At 33.5% G+C, this 26,570-nt stretch overlaps 2 protein-coding genes across 2 annotated transcripts; both read left to right on the top strand.

Annotated features, from left to right (window-relative positions):
• Nucleotides 1–271: 271 nt before the first annotated feature.
• LOC105762165 (mannan endo-1,4-beta-mannosidase 4-like) lies at nucleotides 272–18,263 on the top strand. Its single transcript, XM_012580065.2, has 5 exons — nucleotides 272–658; nucleotides 723–917; nucleotides 1,456–1,578; nucleotides 16,217–16,422; nucleotides 17,819–18,263. The coding sequence occupies exons 1-5, from the start codon at nucleotides 272–274 to the stop codon at nucleotides 18,189–18,191; spliced, it is 1,284 nt and encodes a 427-aa protein (XP_012435519.1). The 3' UTR covers nucleotides 18,192–18,263.
• Nucleotides 18,264–19,730: 1,467 nt separating this feature from the next.
• On the top strand, nucleotides 19,731–24,746 carry LOC105763992 (uncharacterized). The gene is made up of 14 exons (XM_012582413.2): nucleotides 19,731–20,338; nucleotides 20,420–20,683; nucleotides 20,775–20,954; nucleotides 21,038–21,185; nucleotides 21,431–21,765; nucleotides 22,230–22,359; nucleotides 22,459–22,587; nucleotides 22,718–22,762; nucleotides 23,211–23,290; nucleotides 23,378–23,474; nucleotides 23,585–23,674; nucleotides 23,883–23,936; nucleotides 24,344–24,409; nucleotides 24,490–24,746. Exons 1-14 carry the CDS (start codon nucleotides 19,935–19,937, stop codon nucleotides 24,640–24,642), a joined length of 2,175 nt encoding a protein of 724 aa, XP_012437867.1. The 5' UTR covers nucleotides 19,731–19,934; the 3' UTR covers nucleotides 24,643–24,746.
• The last annotated feature ends 1,824 nt before the right edge of the window (nucleotides 24,747–26,570 follow it).

Below are 26,570 nucleotides of genomic sequence, written 5' to 3'. Positions count from 1 at the left end.
CCTTTTTTCCAAAAAAACTTAACTACCCGGTAACTTAAATAAAAAATTTTAAATAGTTCAGTGACATAAATGAAAACTTTCAAATAATTTAGTAACCAAATTATTATTTTTTAGTTAAGTGACCAAAACAAAAACTTATCCATAATTTAGTGACTAATGATGCAATTTACCATGAAAGAAATACCAGTTTTCTCTATTTAAACCCATTTACCCTCCACAACCTTTCCCATCTCTCCCAACTTCCATTTTCTTTTCTCCGAACTGTAAAATCATGACTATATTTTCTTGTGCTGCATTGTCGTTAACCAATAGGAAACGAAACCATTGGTTCCATTGTTGCATCTTGCTAACCCTAACATCAACCACCTTCCTCCGTGAAACCCACCATGCTGCGGCTGATCACTCAAACGGCAGTTCCTTCGTCCAAACAAAAGGAACCAACTTCGTCATCAACGGAAACCCATTTTACTTAAACGGCTTCAATGCTTATTGGATGATGATATTTGCATCAGACCCTTCAACAAGAGACAAGGTCACAAACACATTCCGACAAGCCTCCAAGCACGGCATGAACATTGCAAGAACTTGGGCTTTTAACGATGGTGATTACATGCCTCTTCAAACATCTCCTGGTTCTTACAATGAAGACGTGTTCAAGGTATAATTTTTATTTTATTTTTTGGTATTATTATCGGATACACTGGCCATTATAGCTAACACAGGGTCTGGATTTTGTTGTAGCAGAAGCAAAGAAGTTTAAAATTCACTTGATTTTGAGTTTAGTGAATAATTTTAAAGATTTTGGAGGAAAAGGAAAATATGTTCAATGGGCAAAGCAACGAGGTCAGGACCTGGAAAATGAAGATGACTTTTATACAAACTCACTTGTTAAAGAATACTACAAGAATCACGTTAAGGTACTTGTATTTTTTTGGCTTAATTTCAAATAGACCCCTAAATTATTCCATTTTTTCCACTTATGTACTTTTTTTTGGTCAAAAGTGGTACTTAAACTATTAATTGAGGTAAAATGAGGTAAAATTAATAGTTTAAGCTGGACATCCATGTTAGCATTTAAAACCCATTTTAATTGTCACACCGGACTGCATTTGGGAGATAACAGATCTTAACGGCAGAGTGATCATTTTGTAACAAAACGATAACGTAAGTGACTAAAATGTAACATTTCAAACATAAGTAACTAAAATGTCACCTGAAACAAATAAAAGTGACTATTTTGGTGGTTTACCTTATCCTTTTCCTTTTTGGATAAGAGGATAAGATCTTTGATATTTAATATTAGGGTTGATAACTATGTTTGCAGGCAGGGAATATTTTAGTTGATTAATTCTTTTAGGGGGGTGATTGATAAGGGTTCTTTTAATTGAAAAATATGGGGGTATATTTGCAATTCTGTATTAACTTATGGATCGTGAGAAAAATATAATTCTGCAGGCAGTGTTGACGAGAAATAACACAATTACCGGAGTGTTATATAAAGATGATCCTACCATTTTTGCTTGGGAGCTCATCAATGAACCTCATTGCCCCACTGACCCTTCGGGGGCTCGTTTTCAGGTTTCAATTATCTCTTCGTCTCTCACTGCGTGGAATCCATTTCATGCTAGTTGTGCTCATCGGTTAAATTCTGTTATTAGTCTACGTATTTTACGAAAGTTGTGGATTTAACACTTATACTTTAATTTGATCATTTTAGTCCTTGTCTTTTCAAATTAAAAATTCAAGTTCTCATCAAATAATCACTGTTAAATTTATTAAATCAAGTTTTTAATTTTCAAAATCGAATGTGACAAACATATTATTATATGTGTAATGTCACATCAGTTTGTTATTTTCACATATCACTCGCTAAAAATTCAATTAATAGATTAACTACTATTATTTGTGTTAAGACAAAGTTTTCAAAATTCACAAAGTATAAGGACTTAAAATAATCCAATTGGAGAATATGAACCAAATCTACAACTGTACGCATAGTACAATACTAGTAATTGGATTTCACCAAACGAATTCAACTACTACTGTTTTGGTCAGAACTAAATTTTCAAAATTCGAAAAGTACATGTACTAAAATTTATCAAATTAAAGTACAAGGACTAAATCCATAACTTTCACAAAGTGCAATTACTAATAGCAAAATTTAACCTTTACTCATTACATGTTGAGTCTTGCTTTTGGGTGAATGTAACTTGGAGGTCCCTCTATTTTAGAGACCTAATCAAATTAGTCCTACTATAAAATAGATTAATTTAGTCTCGTACTATTAAAAAAGAACCAAATAAGGTCAAATTGGAATAAAGTTAACATTTACCATTTAAAAAATCATTTAATGTATCTTTTATTTGAAATTGAACTGCAGTTAAAAATATTTTTTAAAACAATAAATGTTAACTCCGTTACAATTTTTACTTTTGTGATTCTTTTTAATAATATAAGAATTAAATTTATCTATTTAACAATAAAATATTTAATTTAATTTAGCTGATCTATTACCTTCGTCACAATTTTATTCGGGTGCCTTGATGCATTGTATATCCTCATAGAATAAATATAATAAATATTAAAAAGACAATTCCACCGAGGACAAGACAGTAATGAAAACAAAATAATTACATTAATCTCATTTCTAAGTATAGTACATGCATGTAACTCCATAGGGAATCATATGAAGAAACTATGAAAGTGGCATATAGAGAAAGAGAATATTCGTGGGTTGATGATGATACTGACCTCCCAATTTTGCTTCTTTTGTTGTTTCTGTTTGTTAAAAATAATTCTATTACTTGTTCAATTTCCCTCTAAAAAAAGCTTTCTGCCCCCACTTCACTCAATCTAAATTAAAATATTTTCTAATTAATTTACTAAGTTGGTTCTAGAGGTGATTATGGGTCGAGTTGGGCCCAAACAAAAATTTAGGCTTGTTTGATAAGTTCGGGTTCAGCCCGAAAAATGGGCCTAAAAATTTGCCAAAGCACGACCAGGATAAAATACTAAAATTTGGGCCTAATTCGACCTGGCCCGTCTATATTATATTTTTTACATAATTTTTAAATATATATAATACATCAAAAATTCTAAAAATATTTCCAAACAAATTGAAAATAAATTTTAAAAAATATGTATACTTAAATAATACTAAGATAGATGCAACTTAATAAAAAATATCTCTAAAATAATAACAGAATTAACAATAAAACAAGTGTTATACAATATCCAAACAATAACAACAAAATAGTAGCCACATAATAGTGAAATAGTAGCAAAATAGAGAGAAAACAACAATAAAATATCATTAAAATAACAAAAAAAATAGCAGATTTAAAACGGACCCTTTTTTTTTCCAAATCTTCCCACTTTTTGGGTGGACCTTCGGGTCGGGCCAAGTGCCCCGGCCCATGAGTAAGTCTAGTTGGTTCATGTAGACTTACTCATGGATAGGGTCAGTCTGAAGATTCACCCGGAAAATGAGAGGGTTTGGACAAAATACGATGCCCAAAAATGAGTTTGGGTAAAATTTAAGGCTGGTCTTCTATATGGGTTGGGATTTGGGTAAGACTTTCTGGTCTGAACTCGACCAGAATATATTATGTAATAAAAAACATTATATTAATTATATATGTTAAATAATAATTATATATTTATTTTATATTAAATCAGTAATCTAATAACAATTAAACTCATTACCCAAAACCTAAAAACAACTTACCCAACAAAATAACCCAACCTAAAATATAAAATTTTAAAATATATATTGAATACAATAAAATATTTATTATATTTTATTTTATTTTTAATATAAAAACATTTATTATTGTAATACCAATTTTTGCCCGCCCGTTAAAGGAAAAAACAAACAAAAAACCCAAATGTTTCAAATTAATTTTGCTAAGCCCAAAAGCCCCATCGACCCAAACTATCAAAGAAACCCTAGGGTCACTTCTCTTCCTCAACAAGAATCGCTTCACAGCACCATGCTTGTCGATCCCAAGACATCGCTACTCGCCGCATGAATCTCGAAGACGACCAGCGCCTTCCCCACGTTTGTACCGCAATGACAAACAATAAACAAAGAAAAGGAAGCCAAATAGAATAGCAAAAATCGGGCAATATAATGCCAAAATAATGTAATAGATGGGTTTAGATTTTCTTCTTTTCTATTTCGCTATAAAAGCCCGATTTTAATCAGTAAATGGGGGCGTTTTTCAGTGTAAAAAGGATAGATAAAGAGGCACACAAAGAAAATCTTGAATAAAAGATTTTTTTTAGGGTGAATCGCATTACCATTTTTTATTTTATTTCATTTTATTTGTTTTTTAATAAAATAAAAGGGAGAAGAAGGATGACTGGCCTTGTCGCTCTGCTCCCTCTTCCGTCTTGATCGGAGGCTTGAACGGCGATTGAAGCCGTGGGGGTTCTTGAACGGCCGTGAGAAAGAGAGTGAAACCCTAGCAGAGGTGTTCACTTCTTTGCTTTAGGGTTTTAAAACCAAAAGGAAAGTGAGTGTTTTTAAGGAAATTTTGATTTTATTGAAACTACTGAAACGACGCAGCTTTTACCAAGCCTTGACCAGCGGTGACCCGACCCGGAGGGGAGGATCCGCGCGTTCTGGCTAATTGGGGAATTTGCGCGTGCGGTCCTCCCTTTTGCAACGCATGCCAATTAAATCATTTTATTTGTTTTAAAATTGGGCCGCATATTTGATTTTCGTTTCAATTCTGTCCCTTTCTGCGCAGCGTTTTGGAGGTCTGGGTAAATTGCTTGATTGGTCCCCCTCCTATTACGCGCTTTTGAATCTGCTCCCTTCTTGTCTTTTTTATTTTCTTTTTATTTTTGAAATCAGCATTTAAATTTTGTTTGTTTGCAATTCAACCTTTAATCTTGTATTTTAGATTATTTTTAGCTTATTTAATTAATATTGTTAGTATTATTTTTATTATTTTTACTATAATATTATATACTATTATTATTATTATTATGCTTATGTACATGCGCATATGTATGCTAATATGTATACATTTTAAAATGTTTTAAATATATATACTTATTGTGCACATGTTTCATTATTATTTTGTTTTCATAGCTTTTTTGTATACGTATAAATGTATATATTTTGAAGAGATTTTTTAAAATACATACATATATTTTTGTGCATACACGTTCTTTGTATATATACTTTTATTTATTTTTTTCTTTCAAAAACTTTTTTTCTACTTCTGTAAATATTTGTATATTTCTATTCTATTTTATGTATATTATTTTTCACTTTATTTTACAAATGTGTATCTTTATGTATATATAGATATGCATACACATTTTAAAATCCACACGCTTCCCATACTTTACAATCCAAAATACACATTTTTTATAATAGATATATATACATTTTATATTGTTTTTTAGTCCTTTTAAACATTTTTATATACTCTATTATTTATATACTTATTGCACATATATACATAAGTATTTTAATATACATATACATATCTTCATATTTCCAGTACATATATACTTATACATTTTTTCTTATTTTGTAAATATATACACATATGCATATCTTTATATTTTTTATTTATTTTCATACTCATACATTCATGCATTTTTTCCATCTTTTATATATCATTGTATATGTGCATTAAATATATGCGTATACATGTTTGCAAATTCTTTGGTATATTGTATTTGTATATATATTTGTAAATATTTACGTATATATGCTTTAAATTATAGTATCTGTCGATTGTATATTAACTCTTCAACATACCCTTTTGAAAATGTATTTTGGTTTTAACCTTTCATCAAAGTTATTTTCTTGATTTAAAGGTTTTTTTTTTTGAATAAAAGCATTTTTGGAAGTTTGGGATTTTCGAGGGAAATTGAGCCCTAACGTATTGGTTTCTGATTTTCTTTGTCAATCCTTAATGACCGAGAATATTTTTTATTCAAAATGCATAAAAATTATTTTTGGGAACTTAACTTGTTGTGCCCTAACGTATTGGGTGTGGCATGTTACTTTCTCGAAATGAAGATTTTCGTATAAAATAAAAGTGATATTCAAAGTTTGGGCATTATGAGGAATTGTACCCTAACGTATTGGGACTCGATTTCTGTACATGACTTGAACAATTGATTATCCTTTTTCAAATTCCATCATTTGAGTTGATTTTAAAATCTTTTTAACTTTCGACACAAAAGACATCAAATAATCAATTTGGTATCGATTTTGGGCGTTACGAGGGTGCTAACCCTTCCTCGTGCGTAACTGACTCCCGAACCTGTTTTCAAAATTCGCAGACCAAAATAGTTTTTAAGGTGGACCGGTCACACCTTAATAAAGGATCAGTGGCGACTCCAGTTTTATTTTTAAAAGTCGACAACTAAGTTTTCAAAAAACGGTTTCGACAGCTTGGCGACTCCGCTGGGGACTTAGAGAGTCGAGCCATAAACTGATTATATTTGTCTTTGTGTCGAAAATCAAAAGTGTTTTAAAAAAAATTTCATGAGTTCCCTTCGTATTCATTGAGTTTTGGTATGTTGGCAACTCTGCATTTGCATTTTGCATTTTACCTTTTAAGTAAGAGCGAGAAACTAGTCCTTCGTGAGGTTTTCACCTCCGTGCAGGGTAGTGGATCGCTTCCGGGATACATCCGTACCTATGTCTTCGTGAGATTTTCATCTCCGTGCACCATAGGAAATGTATCCCCTCGAACTGAACTCGATCTATATGAGCCTATAATGGGTGAGGATCGAGGAATCACTGTTCTGTTCGGTACCCTTACTCTAGAAACTAAACCTCATATAGTGAGCTTTAAGAACTTGCCCTAGGTAGAGCTATACCAAACCTTAGAGGATTCCTAAATAAATGTTCTGGCTATTTCATGTTTGTATTGTATTATATCTTTTTGGTGGGATACTGACTTGGTTTTATTTTGTTTTGATTGCATGACATCATTATTGCATTGCATTTGCATCTTAGAAAAGAGATGTTGATTCGAGTTCGATTACTAAATAGAGAGCTTGTCATAAGAAAATGGGTTTCTTGATAAAGTGGATGACAATATGGTTGTCTGAATATGGTCCAAGAAAACGTGATAAGAGAAGGGTGATGGAGGAATACATAACTTTACTCCGTGCCTCAAGGTCAAGTTGATTATTCAAGAGTTTCTGACATTCCAACTACCTTAAAGAAGTTGAGGAGCATTACAGGGATGAGCAGACGTTGGATTATAACCAGGATCAAGTAAAAAAGAGGTAGAGGAGATACCCCTTTTGAAGAATTCGCAACATTTATCTTAGCATCCAGAGGAAGAAGGAGAAGATGTCCTCACTTGAAGCATGAGGGCAAAGCCGTATATATATATCCGCTTTATGTAAAGAAATTTGTCTTCTAGAAAAGTTTTCTAAATAGAATTGAATCAGAATCAACGTCTCTTTTTGCATTCATCCCATGCATTTGCATTACATAGCATCATATGCATTTAAAATCCATTGAAAGAGCCTAATTGAGTAGAATTATTTCAGTTAAATTGGAAAACCAGCACCCTCACGGCACCCAAGCAAAGGCTAGAGAAATGGACCAAAGGTTGGAGAAATTAGAGCAAATGCAAGTGCAGATACAAGAATAATTGACCAAATTTTATCAAGATATGAGAGATCAGCTATTAGAATTCCAAAGAGATATGATGAGCCAATTAACCCAGTTATTGGGTAAATGGTTAGAAAAAGGGAAAAGTCCAGCGGTTCACTTTGGGGATAATAATGAGGACCCTGCCTATCCCCCAAAATTTATCCCAATAAGTGTTCAAATCCAGCCAGATGCACACCCACGAGGGGCACTCTCTACTATCAGGCCTCAACAATATCAGACTGGTACATTGACACTGATGAATCACTCGACAGGTCCAGGTTGTAATCTAAGAGGCAATCTAACCAGTCCTGTTGCCCTTAATGGCCCAGCAGAAACAAAGCAGGCAAGAGTAGAGTGCCCAGATACTGTAAAAGCCCCAAGGAATAAGGGGAATAAGGTGGATAGTGCAGGCAGGTATAATAGGGGCTACTCAAAACCAACTATTGTGGGGCAGCCAAAGACAAAGACCACCAACCATCAGGCCCCTTTAAAGCAAGAACCTTGCATGAGGACAAATACAGGAAGGCTTCAGTTCACACCCATACCGATGTCGTATAGAGAGTTATATCAAGGCTTATTTGATGAACATGTTGTTTCCCCTTTTCATGTGAAGCCTCTACAACCTCCGTATCCCGTATGGTATGATGCGAACGCACAATGTGACTACCATGCGGGAATTACAGGACATTCAATAGAGAATTGCACTACCTTCAAGAAGCTGGTTGAGAGACTCATCAACATGGGTGTTGTCAAGTTTGGTGACTCATCGATGGCAGAAAATTCACTACCCAATCACATTGATAATGGGATGAATACGACATATGCGCTCATATCAATGTCGTATATGGAGACACACTTGAAAAGGGACCTTGTTAGGTATCCACCCTTATAAACTTGAGAGCGTCTAAATAATAGGATTGTAAAAGAAATCTCTGTAGCATCTGGGGCTTACTTAGAGTAATGTTCAGAACACACTTGTTGCTTTCAGCCTAGAAGTAATAAGAATTTCTTTGTGAAATAGGCTTACGTCTGAATATTATTATTTTAATAAATATATTATTGCAATCATCTTTGAGCAAACGTTCTTTCAGTCTTTACGTTTTCTTCTTTCTTTTGGATTTTTTCTGCCAAATCCTTCATTCGTTCATTCATATTATTCATACATTCTTTTGTATATTCTTTGGTACCCACTATGTATCCCCAGATATCAATGTCATGAGTGACGCTGCTACAGGCCCAAAATTTCTTTTTGAGTGAGACATGTGTTTAGAGGGATCTCATGACTTTGAAGATGACATAGATTGTAGCTTATCTCCAGACTTGAGGAGGGTGATAGAATAAGAGGATAGACAGATCCTACATCACAATTGTCAGAAATTGTGAGCTTGGTGAAGATTGGAATTGACATGACCACAAAGACGAGGCGGGACCTTATAGAGCTACCCCAAGAATTCAATGATGTCTTCACATGGTCATACCCAGATATGCTCGGGTTAAGCACTAGCTTGTAATCAATAACAAAGATGATGTCGAAATGGGCGAGGTTCAACATCGATGCTATGAACGATGCAAGAAACTTTCTTTGTTTGGGCAATATCCTCCTCTTGGCTTATCATAGCTTTACTCATTGAAGTCGAATTGTCATTTCTCTACATTTTATCCTAAGAGGAAGACCCGAAGGTTCATCCCAAAGAATTTCACAAGAGGGAACTAGTGTTGAAAAAGATCCTTCCTATACAAAAGGATTTTAAAGGAAGATAGAGGCCAAATTAGAAGGGTCCATATGTTATAAAGAATGCCTTTTCTGGAGAAGCTTTGATCTTGAGTGAGATGGATGGTAAAAATTTACAAAGTCCTGTAAACTCAGATTCAGTCAGGAAATACTCTGCTTAAAAAAGGTGGGACCAAGGTGAAATCCTACAAAGGGCGCTTTGAGTCAAAAAAAAAAGACCAGGGTGAAACCCTACAAAGGGAGCCTTGAGTAAAAAAAAAAAGGAGAGGCTAAGGTGAAAACTCGCAAAGGGCGCCTTAGACCAAAGGGGATTTGAGTTGAAAACCCGAAAAGGGCGGCTCAAATGTTGATCAAAATGGCGCTTGAAATTTTCAGAGCAGCTTAAAATACTGATCAGAATGGGAGCATGCAATGGTCTTACTATACCTGAATCAACAGGAAAGGGTAGGTGACATCTTAGGGGCATCGACAAAGTACTCCTAAACACATGTTAAACTCAGAATGGTCTTCAGAAATTCTGTACAGTAAAGTTCAAGCTGCGATATCTGGGGCACCCAATCCTTATACTATTTTTGTTATTCTTGGAACACTTTATTCATTTTCGAGATACGCATTCCTAAATCAATGTTTTTGTTATCCATCTTTATTATCTCTGATAATTTATTCATTTCGAGTTAGGCTCAGAACCAATTCAATTTTATCCATCATTTTGTTCTCTTTGCAAGTGTGTTGCATTAGAGTAATGATTAATAGAATAATAAAACTTTCAGAAGGGAAGTTTTGCATATTACTCTAGATGTTTCTAAATAATATAGGAGCCTTAAACAGGACTATTGTTTAAAGCGCACCAAGTTCAAAGGTTGGAAATCTAATAAGGAAGAGTCTAAATTAAGACTATCTCTTTAAATTTTGTTGTCTAAAACATCGATTGAACAAAATGGCAATATGTCATGTTGGTGACAAAGCTTAGATGAACAAGCAAGCAGTGATCACCGAATAATAAGAAGAAGTTATTCTTGGAGAAAAAATTCTTCATTTGTGCATGAGCATTTGGTAGGACACCCTGGGAATGGTGTAAGAGACCAAAGAGTTTCACATCCTGTATCCTCGAATTGTGATAACAGAAGATTGAGAAAAGGCCAAATCTTTTTACTTTTGGGTTACAACGGGAGAAGGATGGTACAAATTTTGCACCCAATAGATCAAACTTGGAGGTTTACAGTGGGGGGCAATCTGGCCAAGTGTTTATTTAGAGACGCCAGCCGAGCAAGATGACACTATAACACATTAGCGATGAAACTTTAACTTTGAGTAATGATAACCCAAGTGATAAAGAAGGATCATTCTCAAAACATGACATTCTGCATTCATTCAAATGTCATTCATACACGTCTAGTTAGGAGCATTTGATTCATTCTGATCATGACATCCTAATCACTAGGCATAATTAGGTTCATAAAGTTCATTATACAGGTCATGTTCCCCAGAGAACAGATCAGTGATGATAACAGATCTTGCCTTCCTGCATCGACAGTGAAGCAGATCGAAGACACCAACCTCGCCTCCCTCGGAGGTAGTGGAGCAGGTTGAAGATTTCAGATCTTGCCTCCCTAAGCAGTAGTGGAGCAGATCGAAGATGGCAGATTTTACCTCCCTGAAGTTGCATGGAGTACATTGAAGCCAGTAATTTTACTTCCTTAGCAGTGCAGTGGAACAGATTGAAGCTACGACGGCGGATCTGGTTTCCCTGATATTGCAATTAAAAAGATTGAAGCCACAACAGCGGATCTTATTTCGTTAGCAGTGTAGTGGAACAGATTGAAGCTACGACGGCGGATCTGGGTTTCCCTGATGTTGCAATTAAAAAGATTGAAGCCACAACAGCGGATCTTACTTCTTTAGCAGTGCAGTGGAAGAGATTGAAGCTACGACGGCAGATCTGGTTTCCTTGATATTGCAATTAAAAAGATTGAAGCCACAACGGCGGATCTTACTTCCTTAGCAGTGCAGCGGAATAGATTGAAGCTACGACGGCGGATCTGGTTTCCCTGATATTGCAATTAAAAAGATTGAAGCCACAACGGCGGATCTTACTTCCTTAGCAGTGCAGCAAAACAGATTGAAGCTACGACGGCAGATCTGGTTTCCCTGATATTGCAATTAAAAAGATTGAAGCCACAACGGCGGATATTATTTCCTTAGCAGTGCAGCGAAACAGATTGAAGCTACGACGGCGGATCTGGTTTCTCTGATATTGCAATTAAAAAGATTGAAGCCACAACGACGGATCTTACTTCCTTAGCAGTGCAGCGAAACAGATTGAAGCTACGACGGCGGATCTGGTTTCCCTGTATAGCAATTAAAAAGATTGAAGCCACAACGGTGGATCTTACTTCCTTAGCAGTGCGGTGGAACAGATTGAAGCTACGACGGCGGATCTGGTTTCCCCGACATTGCAGTTGAACAAATTGAAGATTAAAGATCTTATCTCCCTAAGCAGTAGTGGAGCAGATCGAAGATGGCAGGATTTTACCTCCCTGAAGTTGCAGTGGAGTATATTGAAGCCAGTAATTCTACTTCCCTGGGCAGCAGTGGAATAGATTGAAGATTTCAGATATTGTCTCCCTAAGCAGTAGTGGGGCAGATCAAAGATGGCGAATTTTACCTCCCTGAGGTTACAGTGGAGTACATTGAAGCCAGTAATTCTATCTCCCCAGGCAAGATGGAATAGATTGAAGATTACGATCTTATCTCCTAAGCGATGTGAGCGAGATCAAAGATGGCAGATTTTACCTCCCTGAGGTTGCAATGGAGTATATTGAAGCCAGTAATTCTATCCCACTGGTCGGCAGTGGAATCGAAGGAAAAATCAGATCTTGTCTTCCCATACTGGTGGTGAAGTAGATCGAAGAAAGCAGATCTTGTCTTCATGTATTGGCGTGAAGTAGATCGAAGATATCAGATCTTGTCTCTCCATACTAGTGGTGGAGTGGATCAAAGAAATCAGATATTGTCTTCCCATACTGGTGGTGAAGTAGATCGAAGAAAGCATATATTGTCTTCATATATTGGTGGCGAAGTAGATCGAAGATACAAGTCTTATCTCCCTGAAGTTACAGTGGAGCAGACAGAAATAACCGGTCTTATCTCCTTGGAGTTGCAATGGAGTGGACTAAAATCACAGATCTCATCTCTCTGAAATTGCAGTAGAGCAGATCGCATCTGATTTATCTTTAAGTCGTAGCAGAACAAGTTAAAGTTATAAGTCTTATCTCCCTGAAGATGCAGTGGAGCAGATTAAAGATAGCAAATTTTGTTCTTTTGAGAAGCTACAACGTATGAATCCTATCTACCCGACATTGCAGTGGAGTAGATTGAAGCACCAGTTCCTATACCTCTGAAGATGCAGTGGGAAGGAACGATGCTACTAACGCCAAGGTCCATATGGCCAGGCAGAAAATTGGTCTTTTTAAGTCTTTGCTCCATTCTCGTCACACGATAACGAGCAAAGAGGGGCAGCTGTAATACCAAATTTTGCCCGGCCCGTTAAAGGAAAAAACAAACAAAAAACCCAAATGTTTCAGCCCAATTTTGCTAAGCCCAAAAGCCCCATCGACCCAAACTATCAAAGAAACCCTAGGGTCACTTCTCGCCTCACAGAATCGCTCACAAGCACCATGCTTGTCGATCCCAGACATCGCCCCTCGCCGCTGAATCTCGAAGACGACCGCGCTTTCCCCATGTTTGTACCGCAATGAAAAACAATAAACAAAGAAAAGGAAGCCAAATAGAATAGCAAAAATCGGGCAATATAATGCCAACAAATAACAGAATAGATGGGTTTAGATTTTCTTCTTTTCTATTTCGGCTATAAAAGCCCGATTTTAATCTGTAAATGGGGGCATTTTTTTCAGTGTAAAAAAGGATAGATAAAGAGGCACACAAAGAAAATACTGAATAAAAGGATTTTTTTTAGGGTGAATCGCATTACCATTTTTTTATTTTATTTCATTTTATTTGTTTTTTTAATAAAAATAAAAGGGAGAAGAAGGACTGACCTGGCCTTGTCGCGTCTGCTCCCTCTTCCGTCTTGATCGGAGGCTTGAACGGCGATTGAAGCCGTGGGGGGGTTCTTGAACGGCGGCTGAGAAAAGAGAGTGAAACCCTAGCAGAGGGTGTTCACTGCTGTTTAGGGTTTTAAAACCAAAAGGAAAGTGAGTGTTTTTTTAAGGAAATTTTGATTTTTATTGAAACTACGAAACGGCGCAGTTTTACCCAAGCCTTGACCCGCGCGGTGACCCGACCCGGAGGGGAGGATCCGCGCGTTCTGGCTAATTGGGGAATTTGCGCGTGCGGTCCTCCCTTTTGCAACGCATGCCAATTAAATCATTTTATTTGTTTTAAAATTGGGCTGCATATTTGATTTTCGTTTCAATTCTGTCCCTTTCTGCGCAGCGTTTTGGAGGTCTGGGTAAATTGCTTGATTGGTCCCCCTCCTATTACGCGCTTTTGAATCTGGTCCCTTCTTGGTTTTTTTATTTTCTTTTTATTTTTGAAATCAACATTTAAATTTTGTTTGTTTGCAATTCAACCTTTAATCTTGTATTTTAGATTATTTTTTAGCTTATTTAATTAATATTGTTAGTATTATTTTTTATTATTTTTACTATAATATTATATACTATTATTATTATTATGCTTATGTACATGCGCATATGTATGCTAATATGTATACATTTTAAAATGTTTTAAATATATATACTTATTGTGCACATGTTTCATTATTATTTTGTTTTCATAGCTTTTTGTATACGTGTAAATGTATATATTTTTGAAGAGATTTTTTAAAATACATACATGTATTTTTGTGCATACACGTTCTTTGTATATATACTTTTATTTATTTTTTTCTTTCAAAAACTTTTTTTCTACTTCTGTAAATATTTGTATATTTCTATTCTATTTTATGTATATTATTTTTCACTTTATTTTACAAATGTGTATCTTTATGTATATATAGATATGCATACGCATTTTAAAATCCACACGCTTCCCATACTTTACAATCCAAAATACACATTTTTTATAATAGATATATATACATTTTATATTGTTTTTTAGTCCTTTTAAACATTTTTATATACTCTATTATTTATATACTTATTGCACATATATACATAAGTATTTTAATATACATATACATATCTTCATATTTCCAGTACATATATACTTATACATTTTTTCTTATTTTGTAAATATATACACATATGCATATCTTTATATTTTTTATTTATTTTCATACTCATACATTCATGCATTTTTTTCCATCTTTTTATGTATCATTGTATATGTGCATTAAATATATGCGTACACATGTTTGCAAATTTACTGGTATATTGTATTTGTATATATATTTGTAAATATTTACGTATATATGCTTTAAATTATAGTATCTATATCAGATTGTATATTAACTCTTCAACATACCCTTTTTGAAAATGTATTTTGGTTTTAACCTTTCATCAAAGTTATTTTCTTGATTTAAAGGTTTTTTTTTTTGAATAAAAGCATTTTTGGAAGTTTGGGATTTTCGAGGGAAATTGAGCCCTAACGTATTGGTTTCTGATTTTCTTTGTCAATCCTTAATGACCGAGAATATTTTTTATTCAAAATGCATAAAAATCATTTTTGGGAACTTAACTTGTTGTGCCCTAACGTATTGGGTGTGGCATGTTACTTTCTCGAAATGAAGATTTTCGTATAAAATAAAAGTGATATTCAAAGTTTGGGCATTATGAGGAATTGTACCCTAACGTATTGGGACTCGATTTCTGTACATGACTTGAACAATTGATTATCCTTTTTCAAATCCCATCATTTGAGTTGATTTTAAAATCTTTTTAACTTTCGACACAAAAGACATCAAATAATCAATTTGGTACCGATTTTGGGCGTTACGAGGGTGCTAACCCTTCCTCGTATGTGAATCGACTCCGAACCTGTTTTCAAAATTCGCAGACCAAAATAGTTTTTAAGGTGGACCGGTCACACCTTAATAAAGGATCGGTGGCGACTCCAGTTTTATTTTTAAAAGTCGACAACTAAGTTTTCAAAAAACGGTTTCGACAATTATATTTATAGAAATGTTTTGTTTTTAATATAAATAGTTTTTAATGTGTTATAAAACTTTTATTTTAGCTTTTTTTAGTGCATTTAATGTACTTTTAAAAAAAATATTTTTAAATAAAAACTAATCTAAAAAAAATCAAGTATGGACGGGCCCGATTAGACCTGGGTTTACCTTTCTTAAATTGAACCAAGCTTGGGAAAAAAAAGGTAAGCCCCTTTTTTGGGGTTGTTCGGGCCTAAGCTTGAAAAATTGGTCTAGATACTTTGCATGGGTCCGACCCAAACCCGGGCAAGTCCAACCCATAAGCACCTCTAGTGTCACGACACCAACTAAATCAAATACTTTGTATACAAGTAGATTATAGCACATCCAAGATATGAGTGAAAATTTTATGTAACGAATTTAAATAATTTATATAATAATCAAATATGATTTGGTTTAAATGGTAAAGTTGAGATGTTAAAGATCACAATATTTTAAGTTCGGATGTAAGTATTTTTCTGGAGTTTATATGGAAAGACAAAACTGCCATCAAGATAATATCAATTGTTTTATAAAAACAATGAATTTTTGATAATTTTATGTCAAAATTGAGACACAATTTATGGATAACAAAAATTCAATCAAATCTTAAATACAATATATATTTAGATACATTCCCATTTTCAGCTGAATGTCTTTTTGGCTTAACTATCTTTACACTTTACAGAACTGGTTAAAAGAAATGGCTGCACATGTTAAGTCCATTGATAATCACCATCTACTGGAAATTGGACTTGAAGGATTTTATGGAGCATCAATGGCAGCCAAGAAACAGTACAATCCAAATAGTTCTCTCACAGGGACTGATTTCATTTCCAATAACCAGATCCCAGAGATTGATTTTGCTACCATTCATATCTACCCTGAGCAATGGTAACATCTCTACTCCATGCTTATTTAAACATCTAATTTTACTATTAATTTTTATATTACGTTCTATTTTGACATAATTTGATATTTTAATTTTATAATATTATTAACAAATCCAAATCGATAATGTTATTAATTGCTTTTGTTAAAAATTGAGGGAAGGGTGAGATAAAATTATAAATTTTAAGGAGTCAAAATTAAAAATTGCATTAAAATAATCCACAATCATCTATCAGAGGCCAAAATGTAAATTTTCATTTAAATTATGCTTACAAGGGCTTAAACTAAATTAATAACTTAAAAAAATTACTATTAGTTAAATATGATTTATTGGATCTTCTTTGACTATGCCACTGAATAAGAGTAAAAGAAAATCTACATCACCACTTTAATGACATCAACTGTGTATGTTATCAGTTTGGTTTTGCTAATAATATTATAAAAGTAAAAGAATTAAATTATATCAAATTAAAATTAAAAAATAAATCCTAAATTTTAGGGACAAAAGCTAAATTAAACTTGCCAATGAGACATCAGCATTGTTGGCAAAAGCTAAGGTTTTAAACCTTAAGTATTTAAATTTGTGTCTCAATATGTGCAATTGACATATGTGAGTTTATAGTAGATTTGTCCATGGGCCGAGTCCGAAAGCCCGTTCAAAAATTAGAAGGATTTAGATAAAAATTTAGGCCCGAAAAATGAGTTTAGACAAAAAAGGCCCGTTTAGAAAATGGTTGGGCCTCGGGTAAGGTTTTTTTATTCGAGCCTGGCCCGAATATGCAAAAAAAGGGTTTTTTTTTAGTGTTTTCTTGTTATTTTTATTATTATTTTGGTATCATTTTATTGTTATGTTGTTATTATTTTATTGTTATTATTTGGATATTGTATAACTCTTGTTTTATTGTTAATTTTGTTACTATTTTAGAGGCATTTGCTTGTTAAGTTGCACCTATCTTAGTATTATTTAAGTATACATTAAGTTTTTAATTTATTTTTAATTTATTGAAAAACATTTATTTTAATATTTTTAGTATTTTTGATACATTATTTTTTTTAAATATATAAAAAAAGTAATACAAGCGGGTTAGGCCCAAATTTTAGCAATTTTATCTAAACTGGGTTTGGGTAAATTTTTAAGCCCATTTTTCAGACTGAACCAAGCCTAGCAAATAGGCTTAAAATTTTTATTGGGTCCGACCCGATTCATGAACACATCTAGCCTTTAGTCGAACAATACGTAAATATCATAATTTTTGTCCAGTCATTTCAATTTTTGGTCTGTTTATGCTTTGTATTAATTTAATTTAATTTTATAATTGCTGTTTTTATAATACTAGAATTAGAATTAATTTAAAAGAGAGAGTAAATTGATTTTTATTTTCCCCTAAACTAATTACAGGTTACCATCAACAAACTTAAGTGATGATGGCCAGCTTGCTTTTGTTGACAAATGGATCCAAGCCCATATTTTAGATTCCAATTCAGTACTGAAAAAACCACTTCTAATAGGGGAGTTTGGCGAGTCTTCCAGTTTGCAAGGGTACAGCTTAGAGAAGAGAAACAACTATTTCCGGCGAATTTACACCGCCATATACGGCAGCGCTATGGGTGGTGGATCATGTGCCGGTGGGCTGTTTTGGCAACTCTTGACCCTGGGAATGGATCAAGTCGGAGATGGCTATCACGTTGTTTTGGAGCAAAGCCCTTCAACTGCTAAAATCATAGCTCTACAGTCTTGCAAGCTATATCGTCTCTCACAACCAAAACGATAGAACAATTATCAAAACTACGTGGAAGTTGTCCGAAGGTTAAATTCTGTTATTAGTCATTATATTATGTTTAAGTCGTGGTACTTTATTATTTTTAGTAATTGTACTTTTAAAATTTTAAAATTTAATTCTAATAAAAATTACTTGTTAAATTCATTAAATTCTGTTATTTTTAAAATCTTATGCGATGACATAGTATCACATATATAATACTATGTTAGCAGAGGCAAAGCTAGAAAATTTTTAGAGGGCAAAATTAAGTTATATAATTTTATGAGAGTTAGAATATAATTTTTCTATTTTAATATTTGTATCTTTATAATTTTAAAGGATTATTTAAATTTTTATCATTTTAGGGCCAAAGTGTAATTTTATCATGTACTAATTTAAAAATCATAAATTTTAAAGGGTCAAATTTTAAATTTCCAAATTTGGGAGGGTCATGTTAATTTGTTGTTTTCAAATAATATTCACAAAAAATTAATGAATTTAATGATTGTTGTTGCATCAAAATCAAAATTCTAAAATTCAAAAATATAAAAATTAATAATGAAAAAATTAAAAAAATATAAACTAAATATACAATTTTACGGATGGAATAGGACTATTGGCAAAATTTAACCAAATGCATTTAAATATTGCAATTTGGATAGGATTGAAATTTTAAAATAATATATATATATATATATATGGTAGGTGCTAAAAATAACATGTTTTTAGCCTCATTCTTAATGCATTTTTGGGTGATTATTCGAGGTTAATGGTGAATTTTATGCTCCTAATCCTTTAAATTCATGTTTTTATACTTATGAGAGCATTTGGGAGTAAAAGGAGCGAAAACTGAAAAATCAGAACTAGTTACAGGAGCCGCACGAGCTGGACCATTCCACATGGCTTGGACTAAGCTCGCCTCACTCGAAAAAATTAAATTGTTCAAGAAAATAAAAGTATAGGGATTAGTTTTAACAAATAGAAAACATATAAAATTTACATTAAAAGAAATAAAGAAGGGAGAAAAACAGAGGGAGATGCAGAAGAGAGTGAAAAATAAAGAAAAAATGAAGTTAAAAGAACATAAAAGAAAAAATTTAAATTGCTTAAAACGAAAAAACATGGGGACCAGTTGTATAAATTAATCTAAAATTTTTGTTTGAAATGATGATTTAACGTGTCACGTCAGCTTACCGTTACACCATTAACGACAATTAACGGCTCAATGACTAAAATGTTACAATGTGATAATGTAAGTGACTAAAACGCAACATTTCAAACATAAGTGACTAAAATATAATTTAAGATAAATAAAAGTGACTATTTTAATAGTTTACCCTTAATTTTATTATTTTCAATAAATTTTAAATTTAAATTAATTGAAAAAATAATATTCACAGTTATATTAAAACGACGTGGCATCAAGACTGCAATATGTATATATTTTAATTTTAGACGAAACATTAAAATTACAAATTATTAACAACCAAGAAAATAAAGCGATTCCTTAAAAAAAAAGAAAGAAAGCGATAAATTCAAACAATACTGGGCCAAGCCAAATTTCCTTATCCAAAGTATACTTACCACCGGCCCCTTACTCTTCTCTCCTCATTTCCGACCACCACCGGCCATATATGCCCAACAGGCAACAATAATAATTATAATTATAATTATTTATTTATTTAAAGAAACAAAAAGCTCTTCAACTGTAAAACCCGCGAGAGTATTCAAAAATTTTCGTTCACCTCCGATCTGATGTTATCTTTGCAAACTCAAACCAGTGTCACCGCTCCATCATCATCCTTTGAACGGTGCCGTTTTTTAGGTGCTCGTTCACCGGCTTCTTACCGGTTATTACGGACCGTAGTCACTCTCAAAGTTCCCGGTATTCCGCAGGGACTCCGCGCCGTATCCACCGAGCCATTGGGAACCCGAAACGACGTTAATTTAACGATCACCGATACCAGCGATGTTGTTCCGAGGATAAAAAATGACGAAGATGAAGACGAAGAAGAAGAGGAAAAACCAGGAATTTCGAGAATTCAAGTGCCTAGACAGAAATACATACCGGTTTCCAAGGCGGAGCTCTTGGATGCTATTGTTTCGAGCTTGTTCGAATCTCGAGATGAAGATGCTCGTCAATTTCGCCTCCTGTCGTCGTAAGTTTAAAAAAAGTTCTCCGATTTCTTGTTTATTGCATTCAACTTTGATATTTTCTTTTACGGTGTAAAAATTTCCAGGTGCCTGGATTCAATCCTTCACGCCGAACACAAAAGCATTTTGGAGCAAATGCGAACCGATTATTACTATTCTTATTCCGTAGAGGGAAATAGAAAGACAGAGCACGTTTCAGAATCGGAAGTTGTAGCCAACGGTGAAAGATCTAAGTTCACCGACGAGGATAACATCGAACCTGATACGTGGTTTAATTACGGTTTGGACTTGAGGAACTTTCTAAATTCCTCAGCTAAAAATGTTAGGAGGTTTTCCGATGATAAGTCCAGGTTAGTCTTGTAAATTCGGCCACACATATAATTGTTCTTTTAGATCAATATTTCAGTTAAATTAATACTTCAATGCAAAAACTGTTTGTAGAGTTGCAGTTGCTACCCGTTTTCAAAGATCTTTTATGCAACTTCTTAATGACGCGCAATTTGAAGAACTATCAGTTAGGGATTTGATGTTGACAAATGCCTTGAACACCGATTATCTCCTAACTTTGCCCATATATGTGGACTGGAAGAAAGCATCCGAATCCAATGCGATTATATTCCGGTAATTTAGTTACTGTGTATATGTACTTTCTACAAGCTTTCACTAGTAAATATGTTGGATTCAGAATGGCCTCTTTCTTACAGGCGGGGATATGCAACTGAGAGGCAGAAGGGTCTACTTATTGTTGAAAAGCTGGATTACTTACAATCCAGACTTCTGCAAGGATTCTTCTCCATTATATCAAAACCATTGGGAAAGGTTGGCAAATGGATTACTTATAATCTCAAAGAGGTAATTCCCCTTTCCTAGTTGACTTTCCAACATTAGAAGGCATGCCAACAAGGTTTTCTGAATGGAATTGACTGCACCGATATATTTTAAGTGACCTTTCGAGGTGTCAATGATTGATCTCTGTTATTTAATTCATTAGTATTCTGGTAGTCTGAACTATATTATTTGTTTCATCTTTGTAGTTTTTTAACTTCCTGAATTGAGTAATATATCATTCAGTTTGACAATCTTCAACTTTAGGACAGGCTTTCAAATCTGCTTATGAGAAAGACAAAGCAGGAAATTGGGTTAGAAGGTTGAAGCTTTGGCTTGAGGAACTGTCTCTCTTTCAACAGTCATATCTTAATGATGAGCAAAATTCTGAGAGTCTCCTGGGGGTTGACCAACTATCAGATCGTGACCTACCTATCTGGTTGGCAGCACAGAGGGCAGTTAGTCGCTATGAAGGATTTCTATCAGCCATTGGACCCCGTGGAAGGCTTCTAAGGAAGTTACTTGCTAGAGTTGGACTTCTACCTCCTACACCAGAAACACCATTTCAGCTTGACAGTGTTAGTAGTGTTTCCGAACCTTATTTAAGGTATGTTAAACCAAACTTTTCATGTTCTTTACATATGGGAAGGTTGTCATCAACATTGTGCATTCAATGCTTCATGTTTTCCATTCATGGACAGGGTATGATGGGAAGGGTTGAGATAACATCGGCTTACATGTTCTTCAAAAAGTACTTTGTTTTAAAAAAAAAAAAAGTAGTAAACGAGAAACCTAAAGTGTTAATAAAATGTGCTGATAATTAGACAACAGTTTGGATTTTTTTAAAACAATAATAAAGATGTTAAATATTTATGAGAAACCTAAAGTGTTAATAAAATGTGCTGATAATTAGACAACAGTTTGGAAAGTAAGGAAAAACGAAGAAATGAATCATCTTGATCCGACATCACTTCATCTTATAATGTGCACTGTATAATGATTTGATTTGATTATGAAGGTTTTATCTTAGCCTACTTTCTTACCAAGTAATGAAAGAAAATTTTCATTCAGGCCAACCTTTTTATCAAGGATCTCCCTAGGTGACATTTGGAGGCCAGCCACAAGGAAATATTGTGGCAATGATGTTTGGAAAATGTTAAAAACTTCTGTTTCCATTCTCCTTTCACAGTCAATCCTCCAGGTACTGTTTCCGTTTTGAACAGTTAATTTTCTTTTGTTATACAGTAATTGATACACAAGGAAATGTTGTTTGTAAAACTTTGTTGCCTTTTCTTGTCAGGAGCCAGCATTTCAAGAACTGATTTTGCTCTATACAAAGGATTTTGCTGAAGGAGATATCGAAGAGGACACTGAGGTTCAAGCATTAGAGTTGAAGATCTATGAGAGAATTCCTATTCCGGATTTATCAGTAAATATTCTTTACATCTCAATGTCTGTCAATTCTCTTTCACATTTTATGCTTTTTATGTTTTTAATGTTGTCATAATGATTCATTTATGTGCCTTTGAATTTTAACTTTGCTGTTTGATTATTTGTAGGTTGTTTTCCCTCACAAAAAACTGTCTTTTCGTATCATAGACACGGTATGAACAAGATATCCATGCTTTTTTCTTTGGGATTTTAGCATCTCGTCTTTCACTGTCAGTCCCTAAATGATAATCAACTGAAGCAACATGGACATCAACCTTATTTAAGTTGCGTTATCTACTTATCTCACATCTATTAAATCCGGGTTTCCTATAGTCTATATTCAGGTCTGGTCTCTCCACCTGTTGTCAATTGGTTTTAGGTTGGATTCTTAATATCTTATTAGAGCCGAGGTGTTTTCTATTCTTTGTCTCTAAGGTTGGCCTCGTATAGGCTCTTGTTGAGCTACTTGTTAAAACACATGCAACTAAGGGCATGCAGGTTAATTGGCCCTGGCTAAGGACCGCAAATAGCTAGTGCTTACCTAGTTAAGCGAACTGGTATTCAACTACAAAGCTAATTTGCGTAATCTATGGACCTGATATTGGGGAATTTGACTTGTAGGTACGATTAGATGTAGCCACAATATTGGGGCTTTCAGCATTCTTGATAAACTACAAATTCGAGGACATTTTATCTTCCCCGTATGTCTTGTTGTATTTCTATTTGATCTTTTTATAAAAAGTTGGTTCCGCTTGAAATGTTGTGTTCAATTTTTCATTTTGTTACAGATCAGCAATAGTTCTTGACGTGGTTGCAATCACTGCTCTGATAATATATGTTTCTCGTGTGGCCTTGGGTTACAAACAAACGTGGGATAGGTATCAGGTAAGTTTATAAATTTTTTCTACGCAGTACTGGGAATAATTATTTTTTGAGAACTTACATCCAATGTTCAAGTATTCAAACAATTTCTTAAAAAGAATCCGTTTCCACAGCTATTGGTTAACAAGACCCTTTACGAGAAAACCTTGGCAAGTGGCTTCGGCTCAGTTCATTTTCTTTTGGATGCTTCCGAACAGCAGCAGGTGAGAAAATCTTTTGCTTATTTATTTTGCAAAAGAATAATAGTAAGTGTTCAATTGAGGGGAAAGCAAGCTGCATAGAGATTCTTATATTGAACAAAGAATAATATAAGATTTCCGCTCCTTTCTTGGATTTCATATTTTCATGAAAATTTTACATGGTCTTCCTTATTTTTCAATTTTTTTTTTCCTCTGCCTTTACTATATGCAGTACAAGGAAGCCATTTTAACCTATGCTGTCCTGCTTAACATGGAGAACGGCCAGGTTTGTCCCTTATATCCCATTTCTGATGGTTAAATAAATCTGATAGAGGTGCCTTATTGTTGTCCTAATCAAGTACAGACATAGTAATCTATAGTTCTTAATCTATGGTTAAATGAACTCTTAAACCATAGTCAACTTAATTTTTTCCAGTTCTCAAACCAGCCTTCTGTGCTTCGTGTTTACTATTTGTTTCTTGCGATGTTACAAATTAGGATGTGAGTACAGAGATGTAACCTTCATAGAACTCTCTAGATTCATGGAAAGATATAAAAGAAAAAACAATAGATACACCCATGTCTAATATTGACACTCCAGTTCAAGTAACATGTTTCTCGAATTAATTTGAAGGGAAACTTTATTCATTCTTAATGCATTACATGGATAATTAACAACATCCTTGATTGCAGGTCAATTGTTACCAAAAAGTTGGAGACAAATGTGAGAGATTCATATATGACATCTTTAAACAAAAGGTAATACAAATTTTAGAAATATCTGCCAACTTATTGACGATATAGTTTATTTTACCATGATGTTGAAACAACTTCTGCAGGTTGAAATGCCGATCGACAAGGCAGTGAATACATTGGTAAGGTTAGGCTTAGTTACAGAAATAATCGGTGATGGAAGGCTTAAGCTTCAGGCTATTCCTTGTCCTAAAGCATATGAGGCTCTTAAATGTCGTTGGGAGAGCTTGCTTGGTTAAATTGTTTTTGTAGTACATTTCCCAAATTCCACTACCAGAAACTGCTTCGTGTAGGTAGTTATTTTTGGGCTTATAGGTTGTCTTATTGAGAAGTTTTTTTTATACACCCTTAGCCGTAAATTTGAAGATAAAAGGTCATTATTGAAAATAAGTTTAACAGTCAATAACGGTAGAAAATGGATATGTTAAAAAATGCTAGAATTTGTCGTACCGATAAAAAATAAATATTTTACATTTTTAAAGGAATTGAAAAAAAAAAAGCTAGCATAGAAAAATGAATAAATTAAATAAAAATACATAAGTAGCAACAATGATATAATTATCTTTTATTTTAAATTTATTTAGTAAGATTTTAAGAGTTTATATGAGATTTTTTTTAATTTGAAAGATTAGCAGATATTTTCAATTCATAAAGAGTGAATTTATTTAATTTTTTAATACGAGTTTGTTTTATTTGGACTTATTCATGAGCATTCTCAAATTATAACCTCAATTCTTTTTAAAATATTCTAATCAAGTTCTTTAATTGTTAAATACTGATTTAAGTTAAACATGAAAATATTTAAAATTTGTGATTAAATTATACACATGTTTATGTCTATCCTATTAACAACTTGATCTGACATGTTTAAAGCAAATAAGCACCTTTAATAAAATTAAGAGGACATGAAAGTCTTTACAATTTGATATACTTTATTTATTGCCTAATTTTACAACTAAGTTTCAAATGACAGCTAACTTGATGGAAATAGTTTATTAAAATGATAATCAAATTAAATTAAACAAAAGAATAATTCAAAATTTGATTAGGAATTTTGATGCAATTAAGAATTTCTTTTATAGAATTTAATCATTCTTATTTTTTATTTAAAAATTCAGATCTATTAATTTTTTAAAATTTATTGATGTGATTTTTTAAAATATAAGTGTCGAATCTTTTTTTTTTTGAAATAAAAATTAGTTGGTCGACTTTAAAAACGAAAATTGGAGTCGCCACCGATCCTTTATTGGGGTGTGATCGGCACACCCTAAAAACGATTTTGGTCTGCGAAATTTGAAAAAACAAGTTCGGGAGTTGGTTACGCACGAGGAAGGGTTAGCACCCTCGTAATGCCCAAAATTGATACCGAATTGATTAATTAAGGTCTTAATGTCGAATATCAAAAATCCGTGAAGAATTTAAAAATACGATCCTCCTTTTTTTATTAATGTTAACTTTATAAAAGATGCTTGGATAAATCGAAGCGGATGCTAAAGACCTTCTTGTCTCAGAGTAATAAAATGTCATACCCAATATGTTAGGACACGACATTTTTAGTCCCCGATAATAAGCTTGTCTTTTGATTTTCAAAACTCATGCGGTGAAATTTAAAAAGGATATTCAATTGCTTTAAGTCAGATGAAAAATCGAAGCCCAATACGTTAGGGCACAATTTCTCAAAATTCTGAGCATTGAATATTGCCCTTATTATTTTTTGGAAAATTCTCTTCTCGAGAAATCAACATGTCATGTCCAATACATTAGTACACAACGTATCAAATTCCCGAGGGGAGCTTTTTATTTATACGTTTTAATTAGCGAATATTCTCGATTATTTAGATACGACGAAGAAAATTGAGACCCAATACGTTTGGGTTCAATCTTGTCGAAGATTCTAAATCTCGAGTATCGCGTTATCTTGAAAACCTTTGAATAAAACGATTTTAATATTTAAATAAAACATAATCCTTTCGATGAATGAAACGCCATCGGATGACAATGTATAGCGCAAAAGGATAACTCATAATCCTAAAATATATGCAAATGAACTCGAATAATCTATCAACACAAACGAAATGATATAATGTACACGATATACATAATCACATATTACATGTAAATATTAGCACCAACACTTAGAAAATTAAAGATATAAAAGTTTATCACA

Source organism: Gossypium raimondii, chromosome 12 (assembly GCF_025698545.1).
Source record: "Gossypium raimondii isolate GPD5lz chromosome 12, ASM2569854v1, whole genome shotgun sequence".
Lineage (NCBI taxonomy): Eukaryota > Viridiplantae > Streptophyta > Magnoliopsida > Malvales > Malvaceae > Gossypium > Gossypium raimondii.
The sequence above is the reverse complement of the archived record's forward strand: the minus strand, read 5'-3'. Positions and strand labels throughout refer to the sequence as shown.

Bases quoted from the DNA above. Each gene is read 5' to 3' on its own strand.
- LOC105762165 (XM_012580065.2), top strand. From the start codon at position 272: ATGACTATATTTTCTTGTGCTGCATTGTCGTTAACCAATAGGAAACGA. The intron at 918-1,455 runs GTACTTGTATTT...ATAATTCTGCAG, and splicing joins ACTACAAGAATCACGTTAAG to GCAGTGTTGACGAGAAATAA. The intron at 1,579-16,216 runs GTTTCAATTATC...TACACTTTACAG, and splicing joins CTTCGGGGGCTCGTTTTCAG to AACTGGTTAAAAGAAATGGC.
- LOC105763992 (XM_012582413.2), top strand. From the start codon at position 19,935: ATGTTATCTTTGCAAACTCAAACCAGTGTCACCGCTCCATCATCATCC. The intron at 22,360-22,458 runs GTACTGTTTCCG...TTTTCTTGTCAG, and splicing joins TTTCACAGTCAATCCTCCAG to GAGCCAGCATTTCAAGAACT. The intron at 22,763-23,210 runs GTATGAACAAGA...TTTGACTTGTAG, and splicing joins CTTTTCGTATCATAGACACG to GTACGATTAGATGTAGCCAC.